The sequence below is a fragment of the Epinephelus lanceolatus genome, chromosome 9 (genome assembly GCF_041903045.1).
Source record: "Epinephelus lanceolatus isolate andai-2023 chromosome 9, ASM4190304v1, whole genome shotgun sequence".
NCBI classification, from domain to species: domain Eukaryota; kingdom Metazoa; phylum Chordata; class Actinopteri; order Perciformes; family Serranidae; genus Epinephelus; species Epinephelus lanceolatus.
Window position 1 is genome coordinate 43,298,531 of NC_135742.1, and position 14,556 is coordinate 43,313,086.

The following is a 14,556-nucleotide window of genomic DNA, read 5'->3' on the forward strand; positions in this document are numbered from 1 at the left end:
TCAGAAACATCATTGCCTAGAAGGTCTTTAGGTTGGATGTTGCCAAAGGACTCATCTACCCTGAAAAGCAAAAAAGGGGTCGCCCCTCCAAAGGAAACGAAGACAACACACCACCAAGAGTAATCAAACAGCCAAAAGTCCCCAGGCCTGTGGATGATATGAGATATGACGGGATTGATCACTTCCCTATCGTGTCAGTGAAAGGCCGATGCAGGATGTGCCAGGATGGACAGACCTCCATCGTGTGTCAGAAGTGCAAAGTGAGGCTTTGCATTGTCACTGGCCAAAACCCTCGCAACTGTTTCCACAGCTTCCACTGCCAGTAGGCTATTTCTAGTGTAGGAGCTCCACAGGGGAGATGTTTGCATAAGAACAGGAATAAGACGTTTTGTGTAATGTTAGTAGCTCATTGTTTATTCAAAGCTAGATTTGTTTCCAATGACTTGTGTTCAGTTTTTCCCCCACTTTTTTTAAACTTTGTTTACAAGACATGAAAAAAAGTAACTAATTAACTGCTTATAATATGTTTTAAAAGTTTACAAATGAAATATTTGAAAAATTTGAAAATGGTAAATTTATACCCTAAACGGGCAATGTATCCTGGGAGATACAAACTGTAAAATGAAAAATAAAGGTCTTATTTTGAAAAAAAATATTAAATTGTGTTATTTTAGCCTAGAAACATTAGAAAATAGCAATTAATTATTTTTCCAAAAGTTTTATATGTGCTTGCCCATTTAAGGGTTAACACAGTTATTATTGCATATAGGAGCATTATAAGCACTTAATAGAAACTTGATAACAGTTTATAAAGCTATCCTAAATATTAATTAATGATGTCTATTTACATTAATTATAATTTCTAAGGGTAAATTATAGAACAATAACCACATTTATTACTGGTTTATAAAACACTATAAGACCCTATCAGATTAAATTAATAAGGTGTAATAACACCAATAGTTAATAATGCTCCTTTGCAGCTACCGGATCTAAAGTGGGAACAGTATCGTATAAACGTTGATAAATTATTAATATGCTCTCAGGGCTCGAAACTACGGTGTCCCAGCATCCCAGGGACTATAAAAATTGCTACTGCGACACAAAGATGATGTGTCTGGGACAATTCCAGGACAGCAAAAAAAAAAAAAAGTCAAAGCAATATCGAAATGGGTGTTATTTACAACATCATTACGTATGGGTATCTGAACGTCGCTTTTGTCGCTTGAATAATTTCAATAAAAACTTAAGAACAGCAAAATACAGTGGCTTTTGCTGCACCTGATCTGGCTCAACACACGCACGCATGCACACACACGGAACTCAACTCACTGCATGACGGTCACGCTGGGTGCCACTCGCCAGCTATGCTCGCCACTCCACATCAGAGCACAGAACCTAGCAATGCTGAGATGGTTGAAACAACTGATGCAAGCTCCTCCAGTGCCACTCCAGTTGGAGTAGGATGCGACACTTGGCGTTGGCACTCTGAAGACGATGTTTCATCTGCAAACGTGAGCGTCACGTCAGCGTAGCGTCGCGGCGTATTCATTTGGGCTCCACTGACTGCGTACGGAAGCGACACGTAGAGAAGCCAGCGGGATTTGCTGAGCCGAGAGGCTGCATGTAGGCTGCATGAAATGTTAAAGCGTTTTCCACCTAAGTTATTACATATATTTGATTTATCTACAAGTTTACTGTACTGTTTGTCATCTACTCACTTTCAAATGTCCGCCACGGACATTTACACAATGTCACGGATAAACATGGGTAAATGCATGAAAAAAAATCATCACATATCATCTCTAATGGTTTATTCATTTAAAAACATATTGTGCTCGTTTAGCACACTATTTCATGTAGTTTTTATCTGCTGGAGGGTGGCATAGGGGAGCGTAGCACGACAAAAATAGAACAGCCACGTAAAATAGAGAGTTGTCGCGCGACAGACGGGGGTTGTCGCGGCGCTCCCGTTGCTGGTGGAGCCGCTGTAATTGATTATCAGGGGGGCGAGCTGCTACGGGACTCGCGCTGCAGACAGGTCGCGCCGCTGACGTGCCCGGTGGAGCCCGGCCGTCAGTTTGTTAAAGTAGGCTATAGGCTAACGTTAGCTAACACAGCAGCTAATCATGTACATGATGGCCTTAAAGTAATAAAATGTGACTGTGTGTTCTAAATTTTGTTGTTTATGATAATGATGGTAACGTTACAGTTAATCAGAAGAGGTGTACTTGGTTCATTCAGTCAGTAATTAGGCTAGCAACTTTAGCTAACATTACAGAGATGAAGGTCATGCTTGAATTAGCAGCCAGTCATGTTTCTAAATTTCCTACAGGTAAGCTGAGTATAATGAACACCCAGATAACAGTAGTATGTGTTAGCAGAACCTTAGTGTGTAACTGTGACACTCATACCCCCTTTCCACCAAAGCAGTTCCAGTGCTGGTTCGGGGCCAATGCTGGTGCTGGTTCTCAGCTGGTTCAACTTGCGAACCAACTGAGAACCAATTTGCTTTTCCACGGCTCGAGGTGGTTAGGGTGCCACGTCATTGCGTTACTGTATACGTCAGTTACGTTTAACAACAACAACAACGGCGGACTACGTACTTGTGCAGCTGTTACTCCGAGGCCTCGTATGTCGTATTTGTGCTGCTCGACAAGATTTGTATGGACGGCAATTACGTTCCAGAAGACAGGTAATAACCTAACACGGTTTGTCTCTTACTAACGCTGAACGTGAGATTGTTATGTTAGCCTCTGTTGTAAGCTAACGTTAGCTGGCAGAGCACAGCTAATTCACAATGCAAATGTGTAACATTATGTGTTGTGTACTTTTTTAGACAACTGAGGGCTTATTGTAGTTTCAGCTGGACAAAAGAGGATGCTTAGCTATTGATTTTAGTATTGATCAGTCTCCACTCAACATGCTTATTTACCTATACATTTTTGTCCTACCCCATGCTGGCTCATGAAGCACTTTGCGGACATTGGCAGATTGACCCCTGAACAACACACCTATAACTACAGATTAAGCAGTGCACGGTCGGTTGTGGAAATGGCTTTTGGGAGATTGAAAGGACGGTGGAGGCACCTCCTAAAAACCTGCCATTCAAATGTTTGTTATATTCAGTTCTGGTTGTGCATGCTGCACATGTTATGGCTGCTAGTCTCCATTGTTTTTGCTGTTTTGTTGCTGCTTACCTGACAACTTTTACCTGTGTTTGCTGGACTACTTAATGTCACCAATATTGTTTCATCCTTCAGTTCAATAAATTCATATAAATGATTATGACCGTCATGTTCTCATTTCTTTATAAACACAGTGACTGAAGACATCTATGAAAAGCATCTTCATAAATGGGTAACCTGTTGAGGTCTTGACTTGTTTTTACTAGCTTTACATGAACTTATTACACAGTTAAATTGTACATCATTAAGTGAAAACATACAGAAGCAGCCATGTCTCTTTAGAAGGGAATTTATTTAAGTAAAACAAGCTAATGATAAAAGTGACAAGTGTGCACTGAATGTGCAAAACTAAAACTTTCCATGAAGAAACACACTGGTGTCAGTCTCCAGCTTCTGCAGCAGGGCATCATTCAGGTCCTTGCTGTGTTGCTTTGACCTCAGCTGCTGGATGGTGTTGGTGAGGTGCAGTGGAGTAGCGACGTTAGCTCGTAGTTAGCATCGTCTTGTTCGATGGCAGATAACTCTGTAGACCACATGAAAAACAGCGTGTTAAACAGTGACTCATCCACTACATATTATACAATGTTTAGCCAACTGAAAGTGGGGCTGGTAGGTGAGCCCATGGCTAAGTAACTTGCTAATGTTAGCTAATGTTAGCAAGGCTAACCTGTTGATCAGTTAACATTAACCTGAGCAGACATCACAAACAATAGCTGTGTCCCAATTTAGCACCGCATCTTCCAAGGGATGCAGGCCCTAAATTGTGACACAGCTGTTATCTGAAGAAACTGGTAACACTAAACAACTATGTGCAAGGCGAAAATTTTCGAAAAGAAACTTACCGGGGTCCGTTTGCGGCAGCATTACGCTTTAGTCCACCATCGCTTCCAGCATTCATTGCAGCGGCTGGGCAGCTCAATAACCCCGCCCCCTTCCCCGTGACGTATTGGTTCTTTCTTCTAGTCCAGCAAAGAACTGGTGCCACTCTGGAACCAATTTTTCTGGCCCAGAGCCAGTTCTTTTGCCAGTCGAAACAGGAAAACCGGTTCCAAATTAAGCACTGGCCCAGAACCAGCACTGGAACTGCTTTGGTGGAAAAGGGGTATCAGAGACATTGACTTTGACCGTGATTAAGAGAGAGTGTGTGTATGTGTGTGTGTGTCGCGGCTGGTGGAGGGTGCCGCTAGAAATAGCTTCAGTAGCTAAGTGCATCGCTAATGACGTTCTATGTGACTTAAAGTGAGTGAAATGTGTGTGAAGATGCATATGTTTGAGATACAAGAGTGACAGTAAATTGTGTGAAGCAGGATGAGCAGAGTAAATGTGTTAGGAGCATTGATGAGCTGTGTGTTATGTTGTGCAGGCTAATGGATAGGCTGCATCATGTTCATGCTAACTCCTGCTGATTTGCTCCGTCAGTAAGGTTAAAGGAGTATTTCATTCATTTTGGCAATTGAAGTTTGTATCAGCCTCAGTGTGTAAGTGTTTTATTATCACTCTTGTGAAACAATTGTGAGAGTAATTCAGTACTAGGCTGTGGATTAAAAACAAGTGAAGTTAGATTAGTGTGTTTATGGGTTTAATTCTGAGCCTTCTCTTTCAGAGGGATGGGTTGACATTGTAGATGTTGTCAGATGGACTGCAGAAGACGACCCTGGCTCCTGTAGCCATGCAGGTAAACAAATTAAACTCCCTAGAGAGGAATTAATATGCTATGGTGTATGTTTAGCAATCGTGACACTAAAAGATTTTTCCTTCTGTATTTCAGACAGTCCCAGGTCATCATCTGAAGCAGTTCCTGGATGAAGTGGGACCTTTTCCCGGAAACACCTTCTCTGGTGTAAAACTCAGCAGGAAACAAGTGGATGATGATGACTTCCACAAAGTGAAAGATAAACTAATCAATGGCTTCTGTGACAACCTCACCACGTGGTTTGGCAATCTTGATATGGGTGTCCTGAAGGCTGCTGCTACCACGTTTGATCTAAGCAACTGGCCTGAAGACATCACTGACCTGGCCACCTTTGGTCTGGCCGATGTTGAGACTTTTGTCACTCACTTTCAGAAAAGTGATGGGTTACAGGGAGGTTTGTGGAACACTGTATTCACGAGCAGTCAATCTAAGTAACAAAACTTTTGAAAAAGCCAAATGAACTCAGATCTCTCATTTTTATTTAGAACTCAGCTATTAGGGTTTCCAATCCTTTTTTCCTGTTTTTGACAATAGTGGTTGCATTAAAAATCAATATGAAAAGGAAATATGTCCTTATATTGTGTTTTCACCACCATTGGTAGGCTGAATTCTCATCACGAGTGAATAAAGCAAACTCTGAATCAATCTGCTCAAATGTTTAAGTTCAAATAACTCATGTTTGTCTTAGTATGCCATTTTGAGGAAATGAGTTTCCCATGATCCTTTGCTAAAGGAAATAATAACATACTAGAGTGAAAAGAACGCATCAGAATTCTTTAATGTTGAAATAATGATTGATATCTGGATGTTGCAATAGGTGCATAATTAATAGAATTATTAACTTCAGTGAGTGCATAATAAAAAGTTTATGAATGTCAACAAGACACTGTTCCCACTTTAGATCCAGTAGCTGCAAAGATGCATTATGAGCTGTTAATAAGTGCATATTAATAATTTAATAACCTTTATACGACACTGTTCCCACTTTAGATCCAGTGGCTGCAAAAATGCATTATAAGCTGTTAATAAGTGCATATTAATAATTTAATAACCTTTATACGACACTGTTCCCACTTTAGATCCAGTAGCTGCAAAGATGCATTATAAGCTGTTAATAAGTGCATATTAATAATTTATTAACCTTTATACGACACTGTTCCCACTTTAGATCCGGTAGCTGCAAAGGATCATTATTTACTATTAATAAGTGCATAATTAAGCATTTATTAACTGTAATATGGCATTTATATTAACTTCTTATAGTCTCATTAATGTTAATAAACACCTTATTCGAATAGACGCGAATTTGTGCCGGCGGCGCGAATGACGCGAATGGCGCGACACGAATGACGCGAATGACGTGACGCGAATGAAGCAAACGCGAAATTCGTGTCATTCGCCTCTTCGCGCAAGTTCAAAATATTGAACTCGAGCGAAATATTCATTTGATGCTGTGTCGGGGCAGCCTATCAGCGTTGAGATTTTCCTGTCGTCACTGACGTCACTGACGCGCTGCTGCCATTGTAGTAAACAACATTCATTCAGGCGACATGTGACTTGCCAGATACAGTGAACATTTATTGATTTTCACACGCAAAAAACTCACCGCAGACAGATGGATATTTATTTTGGTGCTAATATTCAATGCAGGCTCCACTTCACCGACGGCGACTGGGATGCTCGCCCTCACTGCAGGTGTCTGGGTTATGGAGAACACAGGTGGCCTTCACACACTTCTCTGCCATATCTGGATGGACCTCAATGGTCAACAACTGCCCCGCGTTGTTCCAAAAATGGAGGACAAGCTAATAATAGCTGTTTGTGGCCACCCTGAGCTTTATGACGTTACGTCCCCAAATTATAAGCTTCAGACCAAGAAAGACCTGGCGTGGAGGAAAGTGAGTGAGGAGGTCGGTCTGCCTGGTAAGTTTTGAAAACTGATTCCAACTATCAGCTGTTCGTTTCTATCAACAAAGTTAGCACTAGCATTAGCCCCAGTTAGCACAACCGATGTAGCTTGCTTTCCGGCCGGCATACTTGTCTGATTTACTAGCGGTGTGAACACACTGTTACTCGCGCGAATGACTCGCGTGAATATCGCGAGTAAAAACAAATATTCCAGCGGTCAAACTCGCGCGAGTAGAGCGAGGCGAATATTTTACTCGCGCCCGGTGTGAACATACTGTTATAAATCAGTAATAAATGTGGTTGTTATTCTATAATTAACCCTTATAAATTATAATTAATGTAAATAGACATTTTATTAATATTTAGTGTAGATTTATAAACTGTTACCAAAGTTTCTATTAAGTGCTTATTATGCTCCTATAAGCAATAATAACTTAGTCAGTTATGCTGTAATAAACACTTAGTCTAGTCTTATTAATATTAATAAGCATCTTATAGCGTCTTTTAAGTGCTCATTAACTGTTAATTAACTGCTTATTAAACATTAATTAGCACTTATTACAGTACCTTAATATAAAGGCCAAAACCCATGAAACTTGGCACACACACCAGAAGTCCTAAAATGTGTTATCTGACATGAATTTTTAAAATTTAGATTTGATATTTGAATAGAGCTCAGAAGCGCCCCCTAGAAAATTTCGATGAAGCAGCCCTGCAGTACTCACCTCGAGCTATGAAAATTGGTAGGTATAATTAACATTCCAAGATGTATAAAAAAAGTCTCTTGGAGCCCTTGTCTTAAACCCTACAGAAAATCTGCCATTTTGAGTTACTCTGCCACTGCATTTTTTGCCATTTCCAGTGGCCATACTTTAACAAACTCCTCCTAAATATTTAATCCGATTGACTTTACATTTTTAAAAGTTACTGAAAGATTGAGTTTTAGTTGAGCCATGTGACTGTGGCGAGGTGTCAAATGCCAGTATTACGCCACCAAACAGGAGGTGGTTTATAACTCTTGCACACATGGTCCACTCTGCCCCAAAATTCACTTTTCATGAGGCTCCATGCCTGAAGCCAACTACATGCACATTAGGTGTCATGGTGATTGCGCCACCTCCTGGCAACTGGAAGTCAGACAATTATCTTTTGATTAACCTGGAATTTACATGGTGTGGTCTACAATTGATTAACAGTAACATGACATACAATTAGTGTGTTCTCCAGTGCCACATAGTGGATACATAAAGTGGTGCAAAATGTGAAACAGGTCATTCCAACACTCACAGTCTTTGAAGGATGTAACATCTCACTCCTGCGTGCAGGGTCTGACTTTCACAAAAATGAACAGTGGCATCTACCGGTGTCCTGCCAGGACCCCCAAGTGCTAGGGCCGGATCAATGCTGCTTGCAGCTTTTATTATTATTATTGTTATTATTATTATTATTATTATTATTATTATTATTATCATTATCAATTCAAATGTAACTGATTTGTCAGCTAGACATTCATTCTGTGAACTCTACTGCAGCATGCTATAACAAAATAGGTTAAATGATAATTCCTATGTTATGTAACTTGAAAATAGTAACTTCAGACAGCTTTTGCCTCTTCATTCTCAGCATGTGTTGTGTAACTGATTCAGAATGACGAAGACAGTTGGAGAACAAATAAACAACAAAACAGAATTAATGATTTTTTTCTTTTCTCATGTTTTTCCCAAATGATGTACAAATTATTAGGCATTATATTTAATCAAATGGCCTCTGCCTTGTAGGAGGCAATTGAAACTTGATAATTGGCTTTTAGGCTTACAAAGAAGTGAAAGACTGAAAGAATCAAGTCCTTCAGCAGCAGAATTATATTCCTGGCAGTGTGAAGAAGGCTTTAAACAGCATTTTAACCTTCATCTGGGGTTCACAGAGGGGTCTTGACTCTTGAATAGTTTCCTTTCACAATAATGACCACTGTACATTATGCTGCATATTATTACGTGGCTTCTCAGTAAAGAAAATCCATAATTTGACACAAAATATTGATTCAAAAAGGATTTTATTGACCTAAAAAATAGTTAATTGCTTCATTAAGCATCTATGATCAGAACTGTGTCTATAGCAACAGTCTGTTATTCATAGCAGTTGTCTGCTTTAAAATAACCAATCAGAATCTAATATTAAACAGAGCCATTTAATAAAGTACAATAAACCAGAAAACATTTTAAAGACTTTCTTTTTTTTCAATCTGGTCAATAATTTCTGTGGGGTTTAGGTTTGTATTTGAGGTATTTGGATTCAAGGTCTCAGTGTTTCTAAAATCCTATCTATGGCCCTGAGCAGAAATTAAATAGTTGCACCTATGTTTCTGAACAAATCAACTTCTGATTGCCACTGCATTGATAGATTTAATATCAAACTGAATGTTTGAAATCATATATATATGTATATATATATATACTACAGTTTTTATTTAATCAATCCCATCACTTCATGCAGGCTACATCATAATGTGTTTACCTTTGATTACAAAAGAAAATACATCCAGCCACCAAAACCACTAATTTTCTATCATCAATATGAACAATTAGAGATCAAACCCTGTTGTGTTTTTGTGGACAGTTTATGAGGCTCACCTCTGCTGCTCCTGCAGATGAACAATAGTGGATCGGAGCAGTCTCTCAGGCCGAACACTGGGACCTGAGCTGACCAGCCCTGCAGAGTCCTGCAGCCCTGCAGCTCCATCTGCTGGTACACTCCTGCTCACACAATCATACGATCACACATTCATACACAAAGTGACACAAAAGACAGGAGTCAGCTTATGTATGTCTAAATGTCTTCATGGGTAGAACAAATGAACAATAGATGAAGTAAATATGAGAGTTAATTTAAAAGAACAATGGCATTTAGGAACCTCAAGAGACATCAGCAACAACTTGAAACTCTTCAGATCTGAATTGTTATTGTTAAACAAAAGTCTGACTGCATGGATCTTGTAAGAGGAAGAAGAAACAGTGGGAGAGTTATTGTTTACCACTGTTTGGAGCTCTGTTCTTCCCCAAGCTGGCCCCGCACTGCTGAAGCAGTGGGAATCCCCTCCATCCATCCCCACCCTCCCTGCCTCTCTGACTCACTTTCACTGCCCTTCATTTTTTCGGCACCTGGTCAATGTCACCTGGTCAATGTATTTGTAGAGGCGTCTCTATCTAAGACTATTCAGTCTCACACTGTCTGGGTTTACAGGCCTCTTTAGAGAGGAGTTCATCTTGAATGACACCAAAACTAAGACACAGACAACTTAGAGCAACTGCTGGATAAGTACAGTAATGCTACCTAATCGATCTGGCATCAGACACAAGGATGCAAGTTCGAACACAAGAAGTGAGAAAACGGGGCAAGAAAACAAGAAATAAATGGAAGCTGTCCACAGAGAATACCACAAATGAAAATGAAATATGGACACATACTGTAAGAAGAATCTTGAAATATGAAGAAAGCAAGTACAGACCACACACACTGTGATTTTAATATGTAGAATTAATAGTCAAGTTAGACGTCAGAAATGTACCACAAAAGCTACAATACATACAGTGATACCATCATATACTGTTTGCAAATTTGTGTTTTCTAGAATAGCAAAGGCGTGGTCTGTCTTACTGTGCCTCTGATAGGCTCACCATGATATTCTTTAAACTTAATCAATCCAATCAACAAAGCCAACAAGTACTAGCCAATTATAGGAAGAGTGAGGTGGATAAAAAAAATCAATCAAGACTGCAATTAAAGTAAAGAGTAAATAAAAAAACCACAGTCTATACATTGTTCTAACATTGTACTCACAGAAAAAAATTGCTAAGATCTGGAGCACAACATCGCCACAACAAAGTCCAACAAGGCAAGAACAAGTTGTCAGACAGGTTGGAAACAAATCAACACTTTATCCAGATTATCTTAAAGGTAAAACTGAAGGTAAATGCACCTGAAATATCTTTAAAGATCTAGTGTGTAGTATTTAGTGGTTTCTAGCAATAAGGTTGCAGAATTGAAACTTTTCCTGCGTGCCAAGGGTGTAGGACAGGGGTGTCCAATCTTTTTTGAATGAAGACCATAGATCATATAAAAATACCTGGGGGCTAGCTGCTTAAAAGAAATGAGACACAACTGTTACAACTTTCAGTGAAAAAGTATTCCACTTACAGAAAGTCCCAATGTCCTCAAATGAGATGATAATAAAACCCAGATGTCCTTAAATGAGACAATAATTAAGTCCCAATGTCTTCAATGGAGTACTTTCTAATTAACAGCTTCTTAGCTTGTTCCTTTTGCCAAAATTGGTCAGCATATCAAACTACAAATATTAATAGCTACACATAATACATAAATAAAATTAAAGTTTCAACCATAAAATCTGATCAGTTTCTGTACATTGTCCACTTTTGTGGACACGATCGGCTATAAAATGATTTGCAAAGATGGCTGCCACCTTTTTTTTTACATGTATTAGTGTATTGTGCTTTTGCTACCACTAGATGACACATAAAAGTATCCACAAACAAGGACAGCAGGTCTAAGTTAAGTAGAATGAAGTATAAGTAATTCCAAATGTAATGTCTTCATATGAGGACATTATATTTTGGAATGTCTTTTTATCAGGACTCAGGGTCATAGGGGTATTGTAAACACAATTCTTATTTCTAGTTGATTATAAACTAATGAAAACATATTTATGAATATTATATGGACTAGTAGCTGGAGAGGTGCCACTTCACCTCCTGGGCACTGCAGAGGTGCCCTTGAGCAAGGCACCGCACCCCCAACATCACTCTGACATCTCTCCACTTAGTGCATGTATAGGTCATGTTTGCGCATGTGTGTATTTCGGACCTGTGTGTAATTGATAATGGAGTGAAAAAACTGAATTTCCCCTCAGGGGGATTAACAAAGTATATAAAAAAACAAAACTGAGTGCATACACAACTTTGGTCGTCAAAGTTTAACCAGTAAGTCTGTGAAACTGTTTGCATAATATGTTGGTTTTGGTAATTAATCTGTTTTTTCTAAGATCTGGTTTGGTTTGTTGCCCTTCCCAGAAAATAATGTGGTGAGTGCATATAATTACAGAAAGAGATGTTGCTAAAACTACAAAAATATGACATAAGTTGTAATAAATCAGAATTATCCTATAAGAAGGAAACCCTATTAAGAATGACCAAAAACTCCCATTGTGCGACATGTGAACTCCACTTGACTACCTTTATTAAAGTGAGTTTGTCCTTTGTCCAACAAAGGTTTGGTTGAGGACTGAGGACCAGTGGTCTTAACGTCTTTCCAAATGAGGCATTTGGTTGACCCTTTGGAAAGGATCAATCCTAGTTTCCCATTAGGAAAGGCTGACTTGAAAAATACAGCCCATGAAATGGGACTCAGCAGAATGTTTATCTTACCTGGGCAAAACAGGAGGGCCTGCACTTCTTTGATCACTGGATGACTGCTTAGGTGGTCAAGATCCCAACTGAAAAGCACTTCCTGGGTCATTGGTGAACACGTGTTGAGGGCACGGACATGCTTTGTTTCCAGAGACATATTCCAAACGTTCAGATCAGTGATATTTCCAAAGAAAGGCTCTGTGAAATTCCCTCCAAATGAATCTTGGTCCTGACCCAGAATGAGTATGCCATCCCCATAGATATTCCTGGAAGTGTCTGTGCCTGAGCCCATGTCCTTCCTGTCCCCATCCACATAGATAGCCCAGTGGCCACTGCTCTGGCGCCATGTGACACAGATGTGATGCCAAGCTCCGTCATTGGGGAAGGATGCCTTATATGGAAGGTGCTTCCCGTGAATGATGAGTGCCAGGAGGATGCGTCCCTGTATGTCCACTTGACCTCTTAGCTGGAACTCATTGGTAAAGACAGGCGCAGCGTAGGAAAAAATGGTGGACACCTCATTCCAATCTTGGTTCCACTGAACTCGAACACACACACTGACGGATGACAGGGAGGGAAAGGACATGTTGACACGAGCAAAGCCGTCATGGGATTCCTTTGGGAAGTTCAGAGCTGAGAACTGTAAATCTAAACAAGGGCAGAGAGGGACAAGTGATCAAATTTTATGTTTCTGTTTTGTATTTCCTAACTTGCTTCATTAGCTTGTAGTTCCACTGATTGCACTCACACTGTTTGGAGAGAGCCACAGGCTTGGAGGCTGCTTTGCTAGGATCTGTGACCCAAATAGGCAAGCGAACTCCAGTCTGCCGAAGCAGCTCCAAGGCTCCCTCCTGGTCCTCTGACTGTTCCACATTGGCAAGGAAGCTGAACTGGCCTCTGCAGAAGCTTTCAGCCCTGGAGAAGGCCAGTGAGTCATTGACCAGCTGGAAGGCTGAGTGGGACGTTAGATGGACCAGTCTGAGTTGTGCTTGAGAGTCAGACACAGAAAACAATCACAACAAGCATTAATGAAAAATAGTGAGGCATCAATTATTAACAGTTTTTGATGGGTCGTGCATGGCCAAAAACTCAGTATTGAAAAGCTGGCCACTAAATGGCCTTTAAAAGTGATCAGCACTCTCACCATGTGAATCCCCCACTCTGTCTGGTCCAGTATGTGTTGGCTCACTCTCACATACCACCTACAGGAGCAAAGTCTAATTTACTGTAATATTTTGGCAGTTGCATACATAAGTTGGAGTTTATCTGGCATTTGATAAAAAATGTTTAATGTGTGTTTTTGAGAATACATATTTTTTTTTAATTTAAATATTACAAAGTCAATGCACTGAGTAGCATTTTCAGATAAAACAAATCTTAACACAAGTTCAAAATTCAAAACTATTTTGCATGTCTCTTGTTATATTATGTAGTGTAGTATGGCAATTACCATGAAGGAGAAGAGTATGAGTCCAGTATGCAGGGCTCCGGTCATCTCTAAGCCAGTGTTGTCTCCAACTGAAATAAACCATTGACCTTACCTAGAAAATAATACCTCTACTGGATCCAGAGGAACTTCACTTTACAAAAATGAACAACAAGTAAACACAACAACCTATTAGTGTGTCACTCTTCAACAGGTTGTTATTAAAAATTCTGGAGTGAATGTCCTGATTCATTATTGCACTCTCCCCATTTTCCTCAGAAGTAGCAGAAAGTCTCTTTGAGTAATCTGGGAAAAAACTCCGTGTGTGGTTTGATCAAACCCAGATCTGTTCCAGACTTGTCATCCAGTACCTCTGCTTTAATATCAAGCATATCCAGTATTTCTGGTCTCCTGACTGGGAGAAAGCCAGCGATCTCAGTGTGTCTGTCCAAGAGTCCTAGTCTGTCTCCTGCCGCCTTTCAGACCCCCAACCCCTCCCTCCCATTTTAGTGCCCTGAAGCCACTGCCTTTGTCATGCAAATGCAGTATTTTTTTTAAAAGAACCCTACTTACGCAAGCAGTGTCAAGCATTAGGCACAGAGAGTTCATCAAGAGCAGCAGGACGGGAGACATTTTTACCACATAATCCCTTTTGATGCCCTCTATGGGACTCTATAAATTTAATTAGAATATCTGTTTTATTGCTGTACCTAATAGGTAATAAAAGATTCGTACTACTCATGTAATCATTGTATAGAAAAAAGGTAAAATTTGTCTGTTTGGATGTTTGGATCTGGTGGTTTGTCCAACATGCTTGAAAAGTTTTTGTAAGTCTTCTGACATCAAATGCTTCTGTGTTCACAGTAGTAATTGTAAAGGTCACAGATATAAACGTGAGATCTCAAATCTATATTTGGG

The 14,556-nt window shown here is 39.9% G+C and overlaps 1 protein-coding gene across 1 annotated transcript in view; it reads right to left on the reverse strand.

Moving 5' to 3' along the window:
- adgrd2 (adhesion G protein-coupled receptor D2) overlaps positions 1 to 14,097 on the reverse strand; it is a 129,993-nt gene extending 115,896 nt beyond the window's left edge. The window contains exons 1-5 of the mRNA XM_033619824.2: positions 13,663 to 14,097; positions 13,357 to 13,414; positions 12,961 to 13,200; positions 12,231 to 12,860; positions 9,420 to 9,542 (exon numbers count right to left, since the gene is read on the reverse strand). Coding sequence (XP_033475715.2) covers positions 9,420 to 9,542; positions 12,231 to 12,860; positions 12,961 to 13,200; positions 13,357 to 13,414; positions 13,663 to 13,707 — 1,096 coding nt within the window. The 5' untranslated portion in view covers positions 13,708 to 14,097. The remainder of the gene's footprint in view (positions 1 to 9,419; positions 9,543 to 12,230; positions 12,861 to 12,960; positions 13,201 to 13,356; positions 13,415 to 13,662) is intronic.
- Between the last annotated feature and the right edge of the window lie 459 nt (positions 14,098 to 14,556).